The sequence below is a fragment of the Amphibalanus amphitrite genome, unplaced genomic scaffold, assembly GCF_019059575.1.
Source record: "Amphibalanus amphitrite isolate SeventyFive unplaced genomic scaffold, NRLGWU_Aamphi_draft 000052F_arrow, whole genome shotgun sequence".
Lineage (NCBI taxonomy): Eukaryota > Metazoa > Arthropoda > Thecostraca > Balanomorpha > Balanidae > Amphibalanus > Amphibalanus amphitrite.
The window spans coordinates 992,501-1,015,078 of record NW_024881548.1 but is presented as its reverse complement, the minus strand read 5'-3'; the positions used below and the strand labels follow the sequence as shown (position 1 = coordinate 1,015,078).

The window sequence follows — 22,578 nt, the reverse complement described above, 5'->3', positions numbered from 1 at the left end:
GACGCCACACGAATACCGGTGGGGGCTGGAATAAACTGGACTGCGACGTAAGCAAACTGGGTGGGAGCTTGGCTACTCGGTAAACAGAAAACGGGCAGCGAAGCCCGCGTGAGAGAGCCACTTAAATGTTCATCGCCGGTCGTATAGTTTGTAGATGGCTGCATTAAAAATATTTTAACTTTTTACAATAAAAAATTGGTAACGGAATAAAGTGCATGTCCCCGGACTGATGACCTATTCAGTCGGCGCCGTCCCGTCGCTCTTTACGGTGATGATTGCATCGACCTTGTCCATTTCACGTCCAAGGGCGTATTAATGTGCCACTGGCTGCCCGAACATGCTCTCGGCTGCATTTACGGCCAGCGGTGAGTGGGACAGTTCACTCATTCAGTGCTGTCCTGTAGTGGGAAAGCGCACTCATTTAACCGTGTCCCGCAGTGGGACAGCTCATTCAGCCTCATCCCGTATGGTAGGATAGCCCACTCATACACAGCTCTGTCCCAAAGTGCGACACCCATGTTAGGCAAACATCACACACATGTCAGTAAGTCATGACTCGTGGCCTGCTTCCCCATTCACCCACTCCTCACACAGGCAACACACGACACAGCCATACCTGTTATCGACGCAGCTCCCCACCCTCCTCCCCGCACCCTGCAGCGCTTCATACTCACGAGGTTGACGACGTTCGGGTTGGCCTCGGCCAGACAGAGTAGATTGGCGATCACGGGGAAGCCATGCCAGACGGCCATATGCAGCGCCGTCTCCGCATGCTGCGCGGCCACGCACGCACACGCAGTGAGCAGAGGCGGTCAGCGGGCCAGGCCTCGTTCAGAGACGGAGCCGGTCTCAGTGAACGGCCGGGAGGGATTTAAAGTTCATCACGGTGGGCACTGAAGGCTCAGGGAGGAATCTAGGATAGGTGCTGAGATGGCGCTCTGAGAATCTCAGGGCGGATGTGGATGGCGACTGGCTTTACGGTGTCGTTCCTTTGACTTTCTACGCCACCGTTTTGGTTTGGTGAAATGTTCCCGGTGCGTTTAGGCTTTCATGACATTCTTTTCACCTCATTGCCTAGTCATGAGATTGTTCTCATTTGAGGTCCAACAATGTATAATTATTTAGCTAAAATGATGCCATTTAATTACATGGGATGATTGAAGCTTGATAGATTATTGGAATACGGATCGGCCGTTCACTGAGACTATGCAAACAAAGATAATAGAAAATAAAAGCACATCAAACCGAGCAAAATAAACGTAATAAAAATACCCTCATAGCCAGGCACTCATGCAAAAACTATTTGGAATAAAATTAACTGAAAATATAATATTAAAATATAATATATAAAAATATATAAAAAAAATATAATATATAAAATATAAAATATAATATTAAAATATAATAGGAACAGTAAAACAAAAAGAATGGACCACACAAAACTATAACAGGTCACACAACTCCAAAGGCTAAAAATAAACTTGGCTATGATTGTTCTAATGGTACTATAGGTAGTTATGAACTGACAACTCAGTTATGAAAAACGGCAGCACACTGCTAAAGCAAAGATACAACCGAGATGAGTTGTCATGAGAGCATGCCATGCATTAAACCACCTATCACTGAATGACCTTCAAAGATCACAGCAAGCCTATTCTGAGGATATCGATGCAAAAAAGCGAGGTGCCCAGCGGCGGGCCGATCTGAAGCACGAGTGCAGCCGGTCGCCACCAGATGGCAGTGTACTCACGTCGTCCTGGATGTCGAGGTTAGTGTGCGCCTCACAGAGTAGCTGTACCACGGCGGTGTGGCCGTACCGACAGGCCACGTGCAGAGGCGTCTCGCCGTTCTGACGACACGGAGAATAGGTGACGGTCAGTGGCGCAGGTTAGAAAAAATATAGGTTTTGATTAATCGATCGTTTTTTTTTTTTAAACAGAGAGATTTAAGATTGAGAAAGGTGATGTATTTTTTTTTTTGGTGTGTGGAATGCCTCCATTCCCTGTTTTACATCCTCAGGACAGACAAATCCTCCTCTACGCCTCTTTCCCCTGATCTAGGCTGGACGGGCAATATCATCCCATGCGAGATTGCCCGTATAAAGAGCACGCCCGGTGCTTGGGGGCTGGTCGGCCTGTCCTCTGGACGGGCTCAGCCCCGGCGACCCACCAGGGTGATCGCCCAGACCAAAATCTCCCCCTAATTCCTACCATCCTTCCGGCCCTGAAATGGTCTCGTCAGACCGAAAGGGCTTAACCCAACAAAACAAAACAAAGTGTGGGATGTTTTCAGAATCTGAGACAAAAATTGGTTGAGGGTGACACCTTATACCTATCTTTAGTCCAAAGGGGAGAACTGAAGCGAGACGGACGCTGCGGAGAAAGTTCTTTGACGATGTTGTCGCTCGTCCATGTTGTCTGAAGAGTGCAAGTAGGTTAGCACTATACCACATCTGCTGCTGCACGCGACAAGGTCTGTCGGTGTCAGTTCACTATTCTGCCGCGCTCTATTTGTTTAGACGTAGAAAACTTCCACGAGATGGCTGCTTGTCAGGCATCGTTAATTACGTCGTGAGGAAAGGTCATGTGCCTCATATATGACACCTCGCCTCAAACGGACAGCTCGTGACCTTCATATACAGAGACCGAGTGACCTTCATGTAGAGCCCAGGCTTGCGCAATTTCTAGTGCTGAATATCCGTGATGAGTTTTCCGAGAGATGCATGCGTGCACGGTAAGTGATCGGGCGGTTAGCCGTTAGGGTCAGACTGCTCGCGTACTTAGCGACAATGTTTTCGCTGTACGTCTAATGAGCGGGTACTAGCGCACATACTCGCTCGCTCGCTCGTCCCCCCTCTCTCTCTCTCTTCCTCCCTCCCTCCCTCCCTCCCTAAATCACTCCCTCACTCCCTCCCTCCCTCCCTCACTCCCTCACTCACTCACTCACTCACTCACTCACTCACTCACTCACTCACTCACTCACTCACTCACTCATTCACTCACTCACTCATTCACTCACTCACTCATTTTGTGTCGTACCAATCTTTTTAGAAGTCTGAAGGTAAACGATGTTTTTTAGAAACTGGGGCTGAAGACAAAACAGGTCTGTAATCCCTTATAGGTAAGTACGCACCTTGTTTCTGTTGTTGATGTGCACGCCCTCCTTGATCAGGTAGTTGAGCACGGCCGAGTGGCTGTGCCGAGCCGCCCAGAACGCCGTGTTGTCGCCGTTGCTGTCCGTCTGGTTCAGGTTAGCCCCCTTGGCACGCAGCACACGCACCACCTCCAGTTGACCGAGACCGGCCGCCACGTGAAGTGCAGTCTCGCCGTGCTGCCAACAGGTGGCGCCACGTTAGAGGTGACCAGATGACCTTGGGGCATATGGACACATTGGGCCGTTTAGTTGGTGTTTTATTTAAAAAAAGGCTGAAAAGTGTCAGCTGAAGGTGCTTTGTAGGCGGGAGGCATTTCGTCGTTTTGCTTTGCCGCAAGGTAGCAATAATATTTGGGCGAAGCTTTGGACTGAAAGCCACACAACTGCAGCTTTCGTGAAATATTGCGACCTGAAAGTTTGTCACTGCATAGCAGCAGTTACACAAAAGTTTGCCTCGTGTATCTCATTTGGTGTTATGCTTTTTGTTCAGATGCTTACGCAATATTGACAGAGGAGTCACCAGACGCCACGCACTGCACTATTTCTCCGGATTAGGCAAATACTAAATAATAGGCAATAGCGCAGTCCTGCTCGCTCAATCAAACCCTCGTGTGACCTTGACTTGACCCAGACTTAGCCAAACATCAGATTCAATTCTCCGAGTCTCGATCGATCCACTTTCATTTGAACAGTATCGCGATGGGGCCATTTTCCACCATACGACGTTCTTTACGGGCCGATCACCACACAATAAGCGCCTCGGTTTGGTATTCGGTCGGCACGCCAGTGCCCATATTGCTGTCCCGCGGCGGGAGAAATCACGGCTGCAAACTCAGCGATTCGGTCCACAGAATGTCAGAAGCTGACACTCAGTTATAGCGAGCGGCTTTCGGCCACGCTGCCGCGGGGAGCGGAATATCGCAGCCACGTGATGCAAAGCTCAATCGAGCCGTGAAAATGGCCAGTGTTGATATTGGACTCGATGAAAATCGCTCCACATTGATATTTATGGGTGCTCGTATTTGACAGCGACCTCATAAAACTGCATAATGTATGCCAGTATACACATAAATGTGCATATATCGTATGCGTTGCCCTACAGTTCAAGGTGACCTGTGGACCAGGGCACTGAAACATTGAAGTCATTTCTTCATATGATTACGTATGTACAACAACTGGAACCACCGACCCTGACTTTTAGCGTTCATTCGTGACGCGCGGTTCCCTGCGGGCGTGGCCGGTGTTTGTCGCTCCTTTGTGCGCACCCCGTTCAGTAATCGATCCAGCTAGCCGGCACCAACACCGCCTGTTGACACAACTATGCAGTGTGCACGGTGCCCGGTGAGTGGTGCAGTTCCGACCGGACCGGAGAGGCCAGAGGGGTGCCACTCCGCACCGGCTGCGACACCGAGCGCGGGAAACAGAACGGAACAGCAGAGTGAGGCGCGTTTTCATTGTGTCTGGATGACGCTTCCGTCCGCAAACATACACCAAACGGCTGCAGAGCGCCGAACAAGAATACTGTTTTCGAATCAAACAATAGCTCGCTTGACATCTGGCGTAAAAGTCAAAGTGCCAATTAATTGAAAATGTACTCATGCATCGGCTCTAGTTTGCTATAATAAATAGTAAATTTAATACCCATATCCCATTTCAAGACATCCTCGCGTCTGCTGCAGTGCCTATGCGCTATATCTTCTGCAGAACGCCAACTTGGCCGGTATTCGTGGGACAAGTTTGCGCGTTCAGTCGACAGTTTGGCCTCTGAGGAGACCGGTGACGGCGTCTCCGGCCGGTCGTAACAGTTTGGGGAGCGAGCGGCTGTCGCCTGCGGACCTCTCACGTCGCGTCGTGGCCGTCGCCGGCGGTGCTTTGCGGTTCACCGCTGCCGCCGCCGCTGGCAGACGTCGTTCTCACAGTCATACTGCCATGCCCGTCCCTTTGGACGGCCGCAGTCGAGCATAGCTGGGAGTCCAGCGGGCGGCAACTCGTGCTTGTAGCACGGGAACGTATGTATTGAAGTCTAACTGTGAGCATTGAAGAACGAAGAGTGCAAAGACCGCAGTCTGGACAGACGGAAGCTAAGTCCAGTTTGAATATTTATTCATATTGACGAAGTACGAAACGTCTTCAAGAGGTGTCATTTTTAATAGTTATTTGGTCTTTCAGCGCCTTGAATTGTTTCATCAATCATATACGAGCTAGGAACCGAAGCACACCGTTAGGAACCCTATGCATTATACCTACGTCACGATGTTAGCCAAGGAATGACAACGATGTCACCAGGCGGAAATGCCGTATGCAATTTGCATGCATTTAACATTCACACAGCCCGGCAACAGGTCCTCCACCGGACAGCAGCACGGCCTTATAACCTGAACGGCTCTCGGATGGTTACAAGCTTCAATTTGAATCGTGTATTGAAATTCCAGTGTCTGTAATACTTTGAGCTGCTCCATCAATCTATTCCGATAAAAAATAAAGAACAGTTTTCAATATCCCAGCGAATAGGAATTCTGGTTACGCTATACTATCACATAAGCTCAAAACTCATCAGGGCTGATTGGATCACACAAAAACCACCCCAGGAACCCTGGTAATATCTTCAGGAGGTGACGTTATTGGGCTTATTTGCGGTGTGTCGGTGACGGCGCGGGCGTGAACGGCCCATTTTCTGCTGCACATCCATCACCTGGGGCGCCATCAAAGAAAACTCGACTGGCAGACGTTCGTTCATCACAGCCTCTGACGTGGATGTGTGTACGAGGGAACGCCGTCGCGTCGGCCGCGGGCTGGAGGTATGGTGGGCGAATGGTGGGGAGGGAGGGGGGGGGGGGGGGCGGAGGACAGGGCGGATCGCGGCCATCCTTCTCTCCGTACAATTTCCTGCACATACATACATAGATGGAGTGAGGACGGACCCGGAGATACACGCTATCAGACAGCTGAAGACTGATGGCACTCGCAGAGCAGTAACACGACGTTAGGGAGCTGATGATAGTTTGGAAGAGCTCCGAGAAAATGATGAGTAATGGTCTCGTGGGTGTTTTTGAGGCTGTATCACGCTCTCGCAGAGTGAAAAGGAACATAAATCAGTTGGAGCACGGAGTTAACTCGGAGGTAGTTTCACTGAAAACACAGTTCAGTGTTTCGTGTGGAACATCTTCAAAACGCAAACACACAGTCCTTCTGCATTTACTGGAGCGAACACCTCACCGCCTTCACCGCTATTTAGCATAACGTGACTGTCTTCGACTAAAGCAGCCACTATACGGCACAAAACCACGGCCCGAGCGCTTCCATCACGGGAATCACCTACTCTGGGGACTCCTTAGCGCCCCCACGGCTCTGCAAAACTGCCGTGGCAGCGCTGCGGAACGGTAACACCCAGCTGGTCGGGCCGCGCTCTGCGATACAGCTCGGTCGTTGGCGACTTCTGTCGCTATCTGCTGGCCAAGGGGAGTGTTCTCGGACGTTTCACGGTCACCGGCTGCGGCACTGTTCAGAGGAGATAGCCGTAGACACTGGTGCGATCCAGCTAAGGGATTGCCGCGTTCTATCAACGCTGGAGAACGCCATTGGGATAGCACAGCCGGGTTACTGGGCAAATGGCCGAAAAAGAAATGATGCGAGCGATCAATTGTGCCAAATGAACGAACGAAAATAAAATTCAAATCCTTTTGGACAGCACTGCTGACGCCGTGACGCCATTTGCTGAATAGAACCGCAGCACGGAAACTCCAGAATACACAGGAGAGCGTCAGTTTGAAATACTGTCGCACTGCAATGGGCGCGACCTTTACATACAGCATAACTTCATGCAGCCGCTGCATGACCTCCAGAAAGTTCAGACGTCATGCCACCAAACTTTGTAAGCTGGAACAGTTAGCGGTTATATTCGAGGGTAAATGTGAACCCAGTCGTCCTGCCACCTCTTCTCGGTATGCATCAGAACTTTATCAATAATTCAGAGCATGAAATACGAACTCAAGAGTCAAGAAGGTAAGTTCACCAGCACCTGAATGAATCGACTTCCTGTATAAGTTAAATGCTGGCTTGGGCGAATGTAAATAGGTATTTGACTTTGGGTAGGGTCGGTAAAGAGTGAGCCCGGCCGTTTTCTTATTATGCTTCAAGAGCTGGAAACATTTATTTTGTTGGTGTGCAAAAATATTGTTTTGATTAAAATATAATAGGTAAGACAATGACCAAGACAAAAATGTTTTTTCATATTCAGTGTTTAAGCTCGCTCGTTTGAACCTGTAATTCACAAACAATGGAACATATTCGAGTGCGCGAATTCACATAAGTTGATCTGCCTTGACATTTACGGATTCTCAAATGCTTCCTGCACGCTGGGCGCTTGGCGTAGCATACTTTGCGTTGCTGCTGCGTGCACGTGCCTCTCGGCGCACTGTTTGTGCTATTCATTACAAAACATTATTTTCACGTACTTTCCTTCTAAACGAGCTTGACTTCTTCAAACGGGATATATTTAAAAGAGCAGTTTGAATTGCATATGATTCGCTGTTTGCACGTCACTCACAAACAACGAAAGCTCATCCAAAGCAATGGATCGGTCAGCGAAACGGCGAGTATGGTTGTTATCAGAGGCCGTGGCATTGTACATACGTTCGTACAATGTCTCGTAGATTTTGTTCGCGCTCAATAGACAGTAGCAGGCCAAAGCTAGGATAAAAATAGCAAAGGCTCTGCGTTGATCATATTTTCTCATATACACACATTAAGAGACTTTTCGCTAACGTCTATCTACCTACACATCACAAAACGATATTGATGTGTACATCAGATCATATCACATAATGATCAGACGACTCTTACGTAATGCTAAATGCATCTAAGCGAACGCCGTCGTCAGGACGACGACACCCATCACAAAGAGCGGGAAAGAAAGGAAGAGGGATTTGCGCGATATCGCCGCTGTCGGACTCACCTTGTTGGCGACGTTGGGGTCGATTTTGGCCATGGAGAAGAGCTCCTTGATGCCGGAGACGTTGCCCTCCTCGGCGGCGCAGAACAGCGCCGACACCACGAAATTCTCATCCTGCGGAAAAATATCGATAAATAAGCTCACAAATCAAAATTTACGGAAAAGGGGTAAAGCACACGCCAGTTGTGCTACTTAAAGCTATTTCTGCTACTGAACTCATATAATTTGCATGAATTATACGAGTGCCATGGATTACGAGGAATCGTGAAAGTTGGTGCAATGCAACTTGGTGCAAAAGTCGTACAATATCCATTGTACAATTTTTTTAATGCTAATACTCTCGGATATCGCTTTGTCCAATGTCCCTGTGCTCAGCGGACCCGAATTGCTCCGTATTGAGCGCTGGAGGTGACAATATAGAACGGACGATTGTCATTGCGGGTGACTGCAATAACCCATATTGCCGGTAATGTGTTACTCATGGGAAAACACATGCCAGGTCCAGCGCCGTGCCCCACCCTCTGCACTTCTCATCCTCTTATCATTTCATCTGTTTTTATCATCGTCCCTTTCCCTGCACCTTTGCACATATCTCTGACATTCTTCCTGCATCTGTCCCATTTCCTTCGTGATATGAACTCAGCAATTCATCTTCCACACACTGCCCTGTCCAACGCTGGCTGTCTGTCACGGTCTGCACGGTCGCATCTTGCCCCATGCCACCCCACCAAACGTCTTTATGGACACACATCCTGCCGTTTCTTAGTAAAGGGCTGGTCGGTGGGTCGCTCGATGGGTCGCCCGTTCCATGGGTTCCACTCAATGGGTTGCTCAGTGGGTCACCCGCCCGGTGGGTTGCCTGCTCGATGGGTTCCGCTCTATGGGCCCCACTCAGCTGACCTTCCGGCACCGGCGGGAACGGCCCAGGTGCCGTGTGTCGCGTCCAACAGCCATTTATCACGGAACGGGTGTCAGCCGTGACACCCATGGACCATGCACGGGACGGGCTGCCATCGACTCACGGCCCGGGGCGCCATGCAACCGATGCAGGTCGCAGGTCGATGGTGAAACGGAACAGAGGAGCGGACGTGTTACGACGAGAATTATGCAATGAAATTGACAGTGTCGCAGAGGATCGATCACTTCCAGTTATCTTTGAGGATGACATCAGCAAGAATCTTGATAAGACATTTCGCTGAAACTGGCTCGAGTGGCTTAAATCGACAATCTTTGCCGACACTGTAGCTTCCGCAATCGAGAAAGGTCCCGTGTTTAGGTTAAACGTTTAATGTTTGACCTGAACCCAAACAAACACGCCGTCTTGTTTGTGTCCATGGTGGGAAGCCCGGTAGACTACTGCCCCAGCTGGAAGGAGCGTGAGACAGCGGCAGCTGCAGCAATCCCATCCCGTGGTCCAGCGCCGCTCGCAGCTGCTCCAACCCCACCCATCCGAGACGGTGCGGGGACCGGTGAGCTCCTCTGATTCCGGCGTCTGCAGGAGCGGCTAAATCGGGAGACAGCGGCGAGCTGCTGCAGCCGAGCTGCGTGCTGCGTGTGCCCGGATCTCCAACCCAGGCAGTCTGATCTGAAGCCGGCGGAGCGGCGCAGCCATTGACCATTTATGTGACGGCATTCTCGGCTCCGGCTGAGCCCGGCCGCTATCCGGCGGGGTTAGCGTTCTCACACTGCGCGGCGGCGACGGTTCGGTTTTAATTCAGGCGGCTGATGCCGCCGCCAGTCCCGCTACTCTGGAAATAATCACCGGAAGAAGAACGGAAAATAGCGCGATGAATTTCCCGGCCGGGCGACGGTCAGCGCTTGAAACTCCAGTCTAAATGAGGCTCCAAGGACCGATGTGACCTGGCGCCTAATGGCCAAGTGGAGATATGGGTCGATAGACGACCTGCATGCATGTATTTCGTTATCATGTTAGAACGAACAACATGCCTAGCCACTCAGGGCGTCCATGTCAGCACAGGCAAGACCCAGCGTTATCGGTTCTCAGGTGTTAGCGGCTGCAGGTTGACGTGAGGCCGACGGTCCTCAGGTGTTTGCCGTCCCATATTTCACCGTTCTGGCACCGTCTCTTCCCAGGTGCGTCGGTACCTGCGCTGTCATTGTGTGGGTTTCAGCGATTGAACACGGGCCCAGAGGCTGTCACGATACAACCCCGAATCACACGCCGTGAGCCCAGAGTCGCCCTCAGGGTGGTCTGCCGTGCGCCACTTCTGCCTCCGCTGCGCCGTCTATGCCGCTGCTGCGCCGGCCATGGCGCCAATTACGCGATGGCTGGGACGTTCATGTCCGGCGAGCACGGACAGCGCGGCGCTGGGCCGTGACGGTGGCCCGTGACGTGACGTCTACCGTGACGACGATACGCCGCGTGTCGCCGTGACATTCCAGAGAATGACGACCGTGACGGGCCGGGCGGCGCCGCCCGTCTGTGGCACTGCAACTGGCACGAATCGCGCCCCTGTGTCTGTAGGTATGTGTGTCTGTGTGTTTTCGTGCACAGAACGCTCTTGTGCAGCGAAGGACGCTGTCGTCTTTGGTAAGGCTTCTAGAAGGCGAGCCAAGAGCCGTAAAAGTTACTTCTGTAAGGTTTCGACCCCAAAGAAAAATTATCTATCGTATCTGAAACAGCCACACATTTTCAAACAGAATAAAGCTTCATAACGGACTCGTTACGGAAAAGCCGAATGCTGATGCAGAGGCCTGGTGACTGCAGTTTCCTCGCTAGTTCTGGTGAGCAGATGCACTCCGAGTAGGTATAGCTGCAGCGCACAGCCGCGCCATGCCAGCGCTTTCTGCTCAATTGGGTGGGCGTATCTGCCCTCCACTGTGCTTCACTACCTACCTGTCTACACTTAGCTTTTACTGAGGCCTGGGAAATGGAGCCCAACATGTGATTTCATGATTTAGTGGTAGTTTAATTAAAATTCAGGATCGAAATTCATGAGCATGATGACCTGATTTACGTACATACGTAATCGCTTCCTGTCAACCACTGGGCTTGAGCATCTCGCCCTCGCCAGACCGCTTATCGCCCCAGACCTTGCTTCCATCGCGGGAGCTGGTCACTGTGGTCGGTGGTCACTCTTTGTGCCGCAAAAAAAAGTCCCTCTGTCCCACCCCACCATCACACTGCGCACAATAACCGTGGCTCTGGTAAACACAGGACGCGGGACGTGCCGCGGGCGTGCTCCCAGGCGTGTTCCTAACGCCAAAGAGGTGCGACATTTCCGACAAGTAATGCGCTGAATGCGCGGTGCTGCGCACTTGGGTGGACCGCTGAGTGCGTGCCCCCAGGGTATGTCTGGGGGTCACGGACGGTGATGCTCCAGCACTGATCAGCTATGTGTCGTGAGCCGTGGCGGTACGTGCCGTTCCGTGATCCTCAGGTTATCAGGAAGGTCAGGTTCTCCACGGGGCGGAGCAGAGACACGTCCTATGTTGTGTGTGCTTACACGTCGTCGCGTCGGCTTACCGCAATGACGCGTAATAGTCTATAGAACGGAACCTGTCTGTACGGATCAGTGAGTCTTCCTCAGGTCATCCCATGGGATATAACCCCGGGAAGGCTGACGCCGGACTGCGCAGAGGCCAGCAGGTAACTCGAATCAACAGACAGATGGCATAGGAAAGGGAGCAACTGTCTTCCTGTCTGTCTGTCTGTCTGTCTGCTTATATGTGTGCCTGTCTTTGCATGTCTTCTTATATCTTCATTGCCCAATGTCCATATCTTCTGTCTCTATGTAGGTCTATCCACCTGCCCTATCTCTATCTGTCTGTCTGTTGGTCTGAATGTCTGATGTATGTCTGTCTGCCGTCGAGGTGTCTGGCGCCCATCCCCGTTCGTTACATCCTCTTGGGGCACACGACACGTGCCGAGTCTCAGGTGGATCCCAGACAGCACCGGAACGACACACCGCCACGAGCAGTGAAGTGAAACATTTAGCACCATGACTACAGTAGAGTGGTCTGAAAATACTCCATCCGCAGACACTGGCGTGATGGTGACTGGGGAGAGGAAGCTAGAACTTTTACTGTCAAATTGGTTTCATCAGAGAGTGACGTACAGGGAAGTGCTAGAAATACTCATAAATGCGTGGTGATGAGCGCTCATTGCACTTCATGATCGTGAATGAGATCACTTGGTTTCATCATTTCACATACGGCTGACGGCTGCCACGTTTAGTTCGTGGCATTTCGCAGACCCAGCCTTTGGTGTCAGCCGCGGGGCAGCTGCTCCAAAGCGAAGTCGGCAGCCACTCGGGCAAATCTCATTCATGTCAGGCGGGCGGTGGTTGTGACGGTGGAGGCCGGGTAATATGTATCTGGAGACTCCGTCTGTGTCAGTGTTCCGGGCAGTCGCAGAGGCGAGCGGGTCCGTCCGCCGTCCGCAGAGCAAGCCGAGCGTTTCCGTGGTGTGCGCGGCGGTGGAACATTCTCCGACCGCCAGTGTGTGGCAGCAAACCGTTAGTGATATCAAACTTTCGGAGAATCATGGTAGCCTGAGCTCAGCCTACCGGAGGCTGACAGCCGCAAACCGGCGCTCGATGATTGCCTGCGTGGTGGTCTCTGCGTTCACTAGAAAATACCTGTGGCAGGATTCTGAACCGCTGATGGATGCCTGAGCTGACACAAAAAGTGTAATCCGCTCGCGGTCATCTGCCGAAGGCTGTCCGCTGCCTTTCAATGCAGAGATCGCCTACGCAGCACTTGATACAAGATACTTCTGAGCAGATGTTCACCAGAACCGTCGTCTGACCGCAGTGATCTTATCTCATAGTTTTTCAATAACCCCTCCACTTTCCGTCTCCGATTACAGCTAGGACTTTGGAGCTATCGAGCGGCAATGGCCGTCAGTCAGCCATGAGCGGCAACAGGTGTAGCCAGGCCCCACTCAGGTGGGTAGCAGCACCACCTGTGATCAGCGGCCGTCTGACGGACAGGCCGCACACGAGTCCGTCATTCCGTCACCGCACAGCAGTCCCACGGCGAGCGGCGAACGACAAAAACTCGCCACACGATGATCACCAGCGACTGACGAAACTCTGCCCGTGAGAAAACGACGTAACTCTGCCCGTGAGAAAACTGACAATAGTCGTGTTTACATAGGGTTCCCTTAATCTTCCCCTATTTCTCCCCTATTTTCAGATCGAATTTTAGGCATCATAGCGCTCGCGTGTAACGTTGCTATGGACGCTATTGTTGTTAGAAGCATACTAAGCATCGTTTATGCTGTAAACAATATAAATTGGGCTTATTTAATACTCGAAATTCAACAATTCATATTTTGAAGTAATTTTATCCTGCCCTTCAATTCCCTCTTTAAGCGACAAATAGGGGAGGATTTGGTAGCGTAGCGCCTTTCCAAAAGCTGCTACGCTACCATATCCAGTGGTTCTCAAACTATCACATCACAAAAGCGGCGTGCTGATTGGCCGGCAGTTCCGAATCGTCCGACTGGTGGTCCCCGACTCGACAAGCGCACGTGCGCCGACTGAGGATTTTTAAGTGGCATTAACGCATAAACGGCAGAAATTGAATTCAAGGCGGAAATTCGACAGGTGCGGTGTTCTGATATTGCCGTGGATGTGATCACACCTACTTGAATAATAGCTCAGCCGTTTAAAGTATGTTAAATGCCAGATAGTTTTCTAATTTTTCTTGCTTTGAGCTTTCATGTGCTATCACTTTTACCTCAGTGTCTAGTCTGGAAGCTATTTGGGAGAGCCCTAAAGGTAAGCAACAATTGCAAACTGCTTCTAGAATGACTTAGTTGCGCCATATTTGTAGTGAAGCGAGGTAAAGGAGACAGAGGATTCCTTTATAAGGGACATTTAAGAGACAAATAGGGGAAGATTAAGGGAACCCTATGTAAACACGGTTAATGATTGGGCGGCTGCTGGAGTTGGAGAAAACTAATTAGAACTGCTGAAACTCACGATACGCTGCCGTTCACGAGATAACTTTTTTCTCAATCACTGCACTGAGAAACGGTTGAGCATATTTTTTCTGTACCAGTAATGTTGCAGGTCGGTTGCTGATGATCTATGCAATCATTTGACGATTTTTAAGGGTACCTATCAACATTTAAACAAATAGTGAGGTTATATGCATACGGCTACCACAATAGCGGGCGTAGTTAGTTCTAAAGTGTAATTGTTATTGGTGCATCACGCTTCAATTACCCTGAATTTACAGCCTTTTGCTTTAATTTTCAAGATAAATCCACCAGCGTTGTAACCTGTATTTTTAGTAAATTTAAAAATTGAAAGTGACTCCCTTCAGAAGATTTACTGCCTCAATTATCTCTCCCGTGCATACAAACGAGGCCAGCAATGTGAATAATCGCGCTCATTTTAGCCTGTTCCACCGTCGACCCTTTTCTCTGCCGTCGGCGGCGCAGTAGTGGTCAGGGTCGCTCCGGGCCGTGCTGTAAGGTCTGTCCAGCGACGAAAAATTAACAACGAATATGGAGCACTGGATACTGAACACTTAACAGTGAACATAGGTGTCGTACATACCTATAGAACGCTGAACAATGAACGGCACACACTGAACACTGAACAGTGAACACTGAACAGTGAACAGTGAACGCAGACAACAAATACTGAACGGTGAAGGATGAACAAGTCTCTCGCTTTGTCTGTGACCTGTCATCGCCACTCTCCCACGGTTTCGATACGCTCAGCACGCCTTGTCACTCTCCCAGAGCGACGGCCGACGACCGCCCTGCTCCATTGGTGCCGATTGTGGAAGTCACGTTCATGGCCTGACTGCTACCCTCTGGGCCCACTCGAGCCGGCAGATGAGAGCCAATGACAGACTACCCGTGTCGAGAACGGTGCACAACGGACGACCTGACCGGGACAGAAGGTGGTCCCTCAAGGACCACGCACGATCATACTACACGAGTGACCCAATCAGACCGATCATTTTCCCCTCCCACACCAGTCTCGGGCAGCCCAACCAAGACCGTCTGTGGTTTGCCATCGGTGATCCTTGTATGTCCCCATGCCTCTCGATTCTAAGTGCTCACACTGGAGATCACTGTCTATAACCAATAACCATACATATTCTCGTTCTTACTTCAGAACTCAGGTAACATCTTTTTACATTTACAACAATTTACAGCTTTGCAATTTGTCAAATCAACTCAAGAAACTGGGCGTGACACTGGCCAGTTCTCAGTCCTGGTAAAATTAAAGCATTCCACAAAATGCAAAGCACCTAAATACCTACCTATGCATTGATATCCACCTGAACAGTCTCCCGAGCACCCCTCGTCCCGATATCTCACCCTATGGGAGGACCTGCTGCTGCGGGCCATCTCTCCGTCCCTCGCCGCCGGTGCTCGACGCAGCCGTCGGCCTGCCTCCGTTCCGCGCCTCTCTCACTCGCACACTCCCCGCCCGATACGTCGGCCTCGACGGTCCAGCCCCACGGCGACCGCCGACAGCGACCCGAGCGGTCGGACCCAGAACTAGTGGTTCTGCCACCGCCGCGCCGCTCACAGCGCCATCCACCCCGGGCTCGCAGCCGACCCCTCCCCGTTCGCAATTCGCACGGAGTTCTGATCGAGGCTGGTACCGTATAGTGCATAGTTTATGGTTTATAATTATGAAAAGTGACGTTGAATTTTAAAATATCAATCTTCAAAATGCAGACAATTTGTATAGGTATGTACTATTGGTAAAAATATGAATTCTGCAATCGGTTCGGTTGTATCGGGCCGGCGAATTAAACAGTGCCATAAAAACGTGTTCACCCTTGAATATTTCTTTTGCTGGATATCTGCTGCCCAGAGTTTCGGCCAGGGTATGTTGCCTGGCCTTAGATCTAGGCCCTGTTATTTATCGAGCTGCAAAGTAAATGCAACGCTCGGAAAAATGGCTAAGTGCTTGCTTAACAAACGAAAATATAAAACCTTATTTTTATCTTTTCCTGAGCCAGCCGCCAACGTAACACTCATAGGAGCTTTTTAAAGCCTTAGCATAAGTCTGAAAGTCAGCTCAATTAAAACTCCTGTGTATTTAAAAACAAAGCGGGATGTAGGCGAATTACCGATGAGACAGGTCACGCAAAACAAGCCCACAGACAGATGACAGACATTCTTTTCGTTTTCCATTCTAGTGATAGAGAAGCAGGGTTTTTGGATGAGAACATCATCAGCTGCCCAGTACAGTTTCATTTGGCACAGTTTTCAAGCACACCGTTCATTTAAAAACATGAAATACAATCATAGATACTTCAAAGAAAGCATTATTGCCTCGGTGGTACAATTTGATCCTATCGGGAAAGAGTTGCATGTTGTGATCGATAAGACGCTGCTGCTCTCGCCCAGCGCGAGATAAAGATTTAGCGACACGGCAGTACAAACAATGGGGTAAGTTCAAAGAATACGAGTAACGTTCGAAACTTTTAGCTACAGCGACGTTCACCGTGCCATGCATATTGCATAATTTATTGAAGCGTATCAGTTCGAAGTTTCAATCAAGGAATCAGAGCCAATATATAGCGCAGCAAGTTACAAATGGCTGCAGCTGAGTAGACAGTTAAGAGCGGTACGGCCTTGACACTGAGCCGGATGACCATCACATACAAAGACGGTCAAGGCTGATTGCGATTCGGCAATAGACGTCACAGCAATCAGTGAGGCGTTTTATATTTAGCATATAAGTTCACCGAATACAATTTATTTGTGTCATGCCTCTTGGCGACCAAGTCATGCAAGCATTAGTTCAACACAGCCGCGCACGTTTCACTTTTTAGTTGAGAACGTTGCACACGACCAGTCTTTCAGGCCGTCTCCAATGAATGTTATAACATACCAGGATATCTGTTGGGCCTCTGTATTCTTCAGTCAAGGCTCGATCATCGGCTGGATCACACTGACACCTAAACAAAAGCTCCATACGGTATACTAGCAGTCAACCAGCAGGATTTTACAGCGGAAACGAGAGCTACACCGCACCTAATGTAGAACGACACCGTGCCAATATAGCATCTCCTCGTATCTTCCTTTAGATGTTACGGTTCCTTGAACTGGAAAATACCTTAGAAGCAAAACACAGGCATCTTGGAGGAAGAGAACATCAGCTCTGCAGTCAACTACAAATGTGGAAGAAGAAACTTCGACAGAAAATTTGGGTCAAGTTCAAACCCATCTAAAAATAACAGCGATGGTGGATACAGGTAGCAATGAGTGAGTAGCTGTCCATAATACAACGAAAAGTGCTCTGAACTGTCAAAGGCAGGAACTGATATCCGCCTGTTGCATGTCGTCAGCTGTAGTGTTGTAACGGCCTCGGTGTTGAATATGCAGCTGTTCTTCCATAGTGCAAGTCTTTGGCCGAGAAATGATGACAATTGGCATGCAATATTTTAGTGGTGATGCGTTGCGTGAGGCATTGCGTAATGCTGATGCATCTTATCATTTGCCTCAACAGTGCTACGATTACTTTCATACTTGCTATGTACACATATAATTTACCGGTATGCTATTTCGAATTGATATTCCGAACTCGAAGGCAGGCTATTTTGAATGAACGGCATCACGAATGTAGCTAAAGATATTATGCTTGTAGCGAAAGTCATTTTTTTTTTAAACATATCACCATGATACCACTGTATAATAATGAATAATTCAATTTAATGACCGCTATGTTTTTTTAGCTCAGATCTCGAGATCGTGAGAACTAAGAAGTCTACAAAAATATCACTATAGATACGAGTTAAGTGCGTTTTAATGGCCGATCGAACCATTATATGTAAAGCAATGCACTTTTCACATATTACATGAACCAAGTCCGCTTTCCAAAGGGAAACTAATTCTGACTTTGCGCTTTCAGTTCGAGCTTCCACCAGATGTGGCCTAGGGACCTGCAAGAAAAGTTCGAATTCAGGGAACCGCTTCTTATATGTATACACATCCTTTTTCAGGAATTCATCCTGACAATCAGGTATTCAGCAAACAGTCACATCATACGCGGAAAAGCCGCTGGGGATGCAAAAGTTTGGAGTTTCTTTGGATATATATTCAGACGGAGTTAAACGCCGAGAGTGCAAAGATGGATTTATAAGTAGAGAATAAGCGATAAGCTTCCACTAATTGATTCGCGAAATCAACTTTAGACTCGAATCCGGATACTGAAGTTTTTCAGCGATAGTTTTATTTGGTAAAGAAGATAAGTTTGTCGCCTGTATCGATCATAAAATGCTACTATAATGGCATATAACAGCATTTTATATATAACAGCATTTTAGCCATATAACTACAGCGCCTGCTGGAGTGGTGAATAGCGAAGAAGTGAATTAGTTTCAAGTGATTCTTTTGTGTGTGTGTGTGTGTGTGTGTGTGAAGAAATAAATGTGTCTTCATTTTTAAACGAAGTGAATTGGGGAGAAAGTTATTGCTTTTATAACTCACTGACCTACAAAAAGGTCAATGGAATCAGTCCTTTCGATAGAGATGCCGAACGTCCCCGCTGACCTTGAACATGAATAACATCTGAGCCTGCGTGGGAGTAGCTGAAGAGGTCTGTTCCACCTGGGATGGGGTGGAAGGGTTCTGTTGCTGGCCTGAGGCAGCATCGGCGGACAGGTTAGCAGGTTCAGCTGATGCACTGGAAGAATTCAGTGGTTCAGCAGGGCGGTACACCCCATCGGAGGCCGGCAACTCGGGCGGAACGATTTGGGCACGAGGTCGAGACACAATCGAGGACGACGTCGCTGACTCCATCTTGTCTTCCGAAATGGCCGTTTCGGAACATCGTTCGTCCAAGCCTTTTGAGAGCGTGGACGAGCCATTCGCGTCGAGTAGTTCAGGTGCAGCTTGTGGGTCTGATCGAACATTTGGTAGCTCATTCATTTTCAGAGGAATCTCAGCCAATTCTCCTGCCTTAGGCTCTGTCTCTAGCAGGCTGGACACCCGATTGGAATTCGGATCAGTTTGGGAAAGCTCCGCTGAGCACGCATTTGATTGCTGTTTCATTTGCATCTTTGATGAATCTTGCTCTTTTTTGGTTGATGGAAAGTCATTTAGGTGATCTGATCCAGTCTCTTGATTGTGAATCGATTCCAATGTGTTAGACAGCTGCCCTGGCAGAGGAGTGTTTGACGGCTGACGGGGGCGTAATAGTACGTCGGCTATTTCATCGAGGCCAGGCGGTGTCGTGCCGTCCGAACTGTCCGGCATTTCATCTTGAACATTCTTTTCCACTGGAGCGGGAGAAGTGCCCGCTACTGAAAAGTTCAGCCCGGCAGATTCTTTGACTACTGTATCATCGAAGTCACCTGCCAAATTGGCGTAGTCGGCAGCTAGTATCGATTCATTCCAGCCATCAGTAGCGCTGGAAATAAACACCGGCTCTCGGAGAGGCGGAGCTGAACGATTCCGATGCAGCTCCTGCTCGGTTAATTGTTCCGACTCTCCAACAATAGCTTCAGCGTGGGTCGACTGTGATGACATACCGGAGGACGGCGCATCCATAATTGCTTCATTGTGCAAATGGGGAGACGCATCAACCTTCAATTTACTCGGATATTCAATACTGTCTCCTCCCAGGGATGTTGGCATGCTGGGGACCACCAAACTCCCTGGCTTGTTCTCAATCAGTTTTGCCGAGTTAAGCAAACCTTCACATTGATCGTTTTGTCCGCAAGCATTTATCGTTGAAGAATCTGTGCTGGGTCCACCGACCGTCGATCCTTCATTTTGTTGTTTTTGGTGAGTCAGAATGTCCCCACTTTTCTCACATTGTGCGCTGTTTGTCTTTACTAGAGACTCATCAAACAAGGGGCTAGATTGTCCCAGCTGGTTATTTGTGTCAGCGGTTGCGGGCGCTTCATTATCAGTGTGAAGTTCAGAGAGCGGAAGTTTCTCAGGCCCGTCGCTAGCGGAAACCGGCCGGGTCGTCACGTCTCCTGATGTCACAGATTCATCTTCCAACGCCTCTACACGAGCTTCTTTTGTATCCATAACTGGTGCTGCTAAGTTGTCCATACCCTCTCCCCCAATGGAAGGAACTTCGTGCTCTTTAACAGTTGGTGTGCATTCAGGATCGACGTTTTTATCTTCATTCCCAAGTGTAGGAGGAGAATGTTCAGATTTATGTTCTGTTCGGCTTTCTACAGCGCCATCTGTCCTTTGGCATTGTACACCAGCCACAGTGTCCTCGGTCGAGGCCACCTCCTGATGTTTCACTTGTTTCTCCTCAGCCGGTAATCCAATCTCCAGTGTCTCACCGGCGCGCCGGCTCGGATCGCCCGGCTGTAAACTCATCAAGGTGTCAATATCCTGCACGGCACCCTGGTGGCCAATTTGTTGCCTTATTTCGGCCTCACCCAGCCGGGGGTCGACGCTGGACTCTGCACGAGCACAAACAGCCGGGGCTGCATCGACCGGCGCGCCAAACTTTGGGTCATCCGTCACAACAGTTGACTCAAGATACGGAGAAGACAACAGTTTAAAAGTAACGCCTACGACATCAATGGAAGGAGAGGTGCCAAACGATGCTTCAGGAGCTAGTGGATACGCCGCAGCTTCTTCCAGCGCAGAGAGATCGTCTTCGTCCATGGGGTTCTGGGAAAACAAAGCCCATGTACTCAGCACAGAGCCGTCACATGTGTATTTATAATTGGTATGCGCCTAAGATCGATCTCTGGGATGAGGAAGAATTGCGTCAACAGTAGTGCACCCATAGTGCACAACACATCCCTAGTTAAATGCAGCGTCACTTTAGTGCCTCACAAGTGCAGCCGGACGCTTCAAGGGACAATTCTTTTTGGGGCGCATCTTTTTATATGATCATTTTTGGTAATACACAATGCCTGAGAAAAATAAGCCTTTGTGATTAAACACGTTATCACATGCTTAGCACAATGATATGACTCTGAACGTTCGTGCGCTGAACTGCGACTTAACCTCTACGCACGGTAGGTACCTCCTCTCCCACCCTTTCCGGCGACATCTATCCCCGCTCTTATCCTCGCTCCTGCATCCCGCTCTGGCCGACCAAGGGATTTCCTCCGGAGATACGGCGCTCATTACCGGTCTATATCCTCCCAGACAGGACAGTGCCGGAGCCAGAGGCCCCACTATCGAGTGGGTGTCGCGCTACAGCATGTCTTTCCGGTCGGGAGAGACCACCGGAAATGATACGGAAACGATTCCCGAGAAGGCACTGCAGCGCACCGCTCTGACGCGGTGTAGGTGCATTGTGTTCTACCTTAGATGGCGTGCGGCTCGTCGAGTGAGGAACACAAAAGACGGTTTATTGTTTCCAGGATGGTGAAAGAATTTCTGAAGAAATCAGAGTTTTTTGTCCGCCGGGAGAGCTCCCACACACCTACGCTGCTAGGGATTGCAGCAGCCAATTTGCGATGGCTGACCTTTTGATCTGTGAATGCTCGCTCGCTGATCATAGTCCAGTGAGTGGTTTTCGGGGTTAATGACAGACATATGGTACTCTGACTGGCGATTGAGTCTTTCCGGCTGACTCACGCCGAGTTGCCTAACTTCCGTCGGCCGCTGCGGCGCTGTGTTGGTGTCGGCGGCGGCAGTCAGCACACCCACCAACATCCGGCGGTATACCGCTGACTTCTCGGCCCCAGCTCGCGGCGCGCTCTACTGACCTGACCGCGACCGGTACCTCCCCCGGGGCGGCAGACCGTGATTTCAGGTCAGACGGCTCGACCGTTCCCGACGGCACAGCGGCGAGAGGGCAAACACGGCCCACCACTCAGACCGATCTCATCTGGGAGCGCCCACAGAGCGCCGAATGAGGTGATGCTTCTTCACGAGAACTGATTGCGCGCAGTTTGGATTCTGGTACTGGGTAGCACAGTGACTTTATTCCGGGAAAGTTTAAAATTTGAAAGCCAGAACGTTCAATGGTGGACTCGAGTTTTTCAAGGGTCTACCAACTTCAAACCCTACTGACCGGCTCCCTCTGTGTGTCTGCGTCCTCCGCGTGTGAGCAGGTGTATCTGCGTCCCACGACTCGGCTGACCTGGTAGGCGAGGTATCTGTGTTTTTATGACTCAGACTGACCTGATATGCGGCCACTGCCAGGTCGTTGATGGCTGGCGTTGATGAAGCGGTCGGCGGCTGCTCCGGCTGCTCGGCCCTCTCGTCCAGCATCTCCATACTCTGACTGCGACTGCGGAGCTTGGCGCTGCGCGACAGCCGGTTACAGAGCGACACCACTCGCAGCGAGTGCTGGGGACAGAGTGACGGAGCGGGTCACACACGGACAGAGACACACAGACACATAACACACAGCTGTGGGAAAGAGTTGGTGCGAACGCAGATGCTGCTAATCGGTTTGAGTCGAGGATGAACGTTGGGAAGATGGAGAGGAAAATCGATCTAAAATAGAACATGTATAAAGTGTACTTTATAAGGCTTGTCATGTTAACATATATAACTACTTTTTTTGCACTACATCACCGAAATACACGCA

At 49.9% G+C, this 22,578-nt stretch overlaps 1 protein-coding gene across 8 annotated transcripts in view; it reads right to left on the bottom strand.

The window, feature by feature from the left end:
- LOC122377922 (death-associated protein kinase dapk-1-like) overlaps window positions 1-22,578 on the bottom strand; it is a 164,856-nt gene that overhangs the window by 41,121 nt on the left and 101,157 nt on the right. For 4 of the 8 annotated variants that reach the window (XM_043358524.1, XM_043358522.1, XM_043358523.1 and 1 more), the window contains exons 9-13: window positions 22,167-22,334; window positions 8,108-8,218; window positions 3,133-3,330; window positions 1,751-1,849; window positions 675-773 (exon numbers count right to left, since the gene is read on the bottom strand). In XM_043358524.1, coding sequence (XP_043214459.1) covers window positions 675-773; window positions 1,751-1,849; window positions 3,133-3,330; window positions 8,108-8,218; window positions 22,167-22,334 — 675 coding nt within the window. The remainder of the gene's footprint in view (window positions 1-674; window positions 774-1,750; window positions 1,850-3,132; window positions 3,331-8,107; window positions 8,219-22,166; window positions 22,335-22,578) is intronic. The other 4 variants (XM_043358529.1, XM_043358526.1, XM_043358530.1 and 1 more) reach the window with 1 other exon arrangement.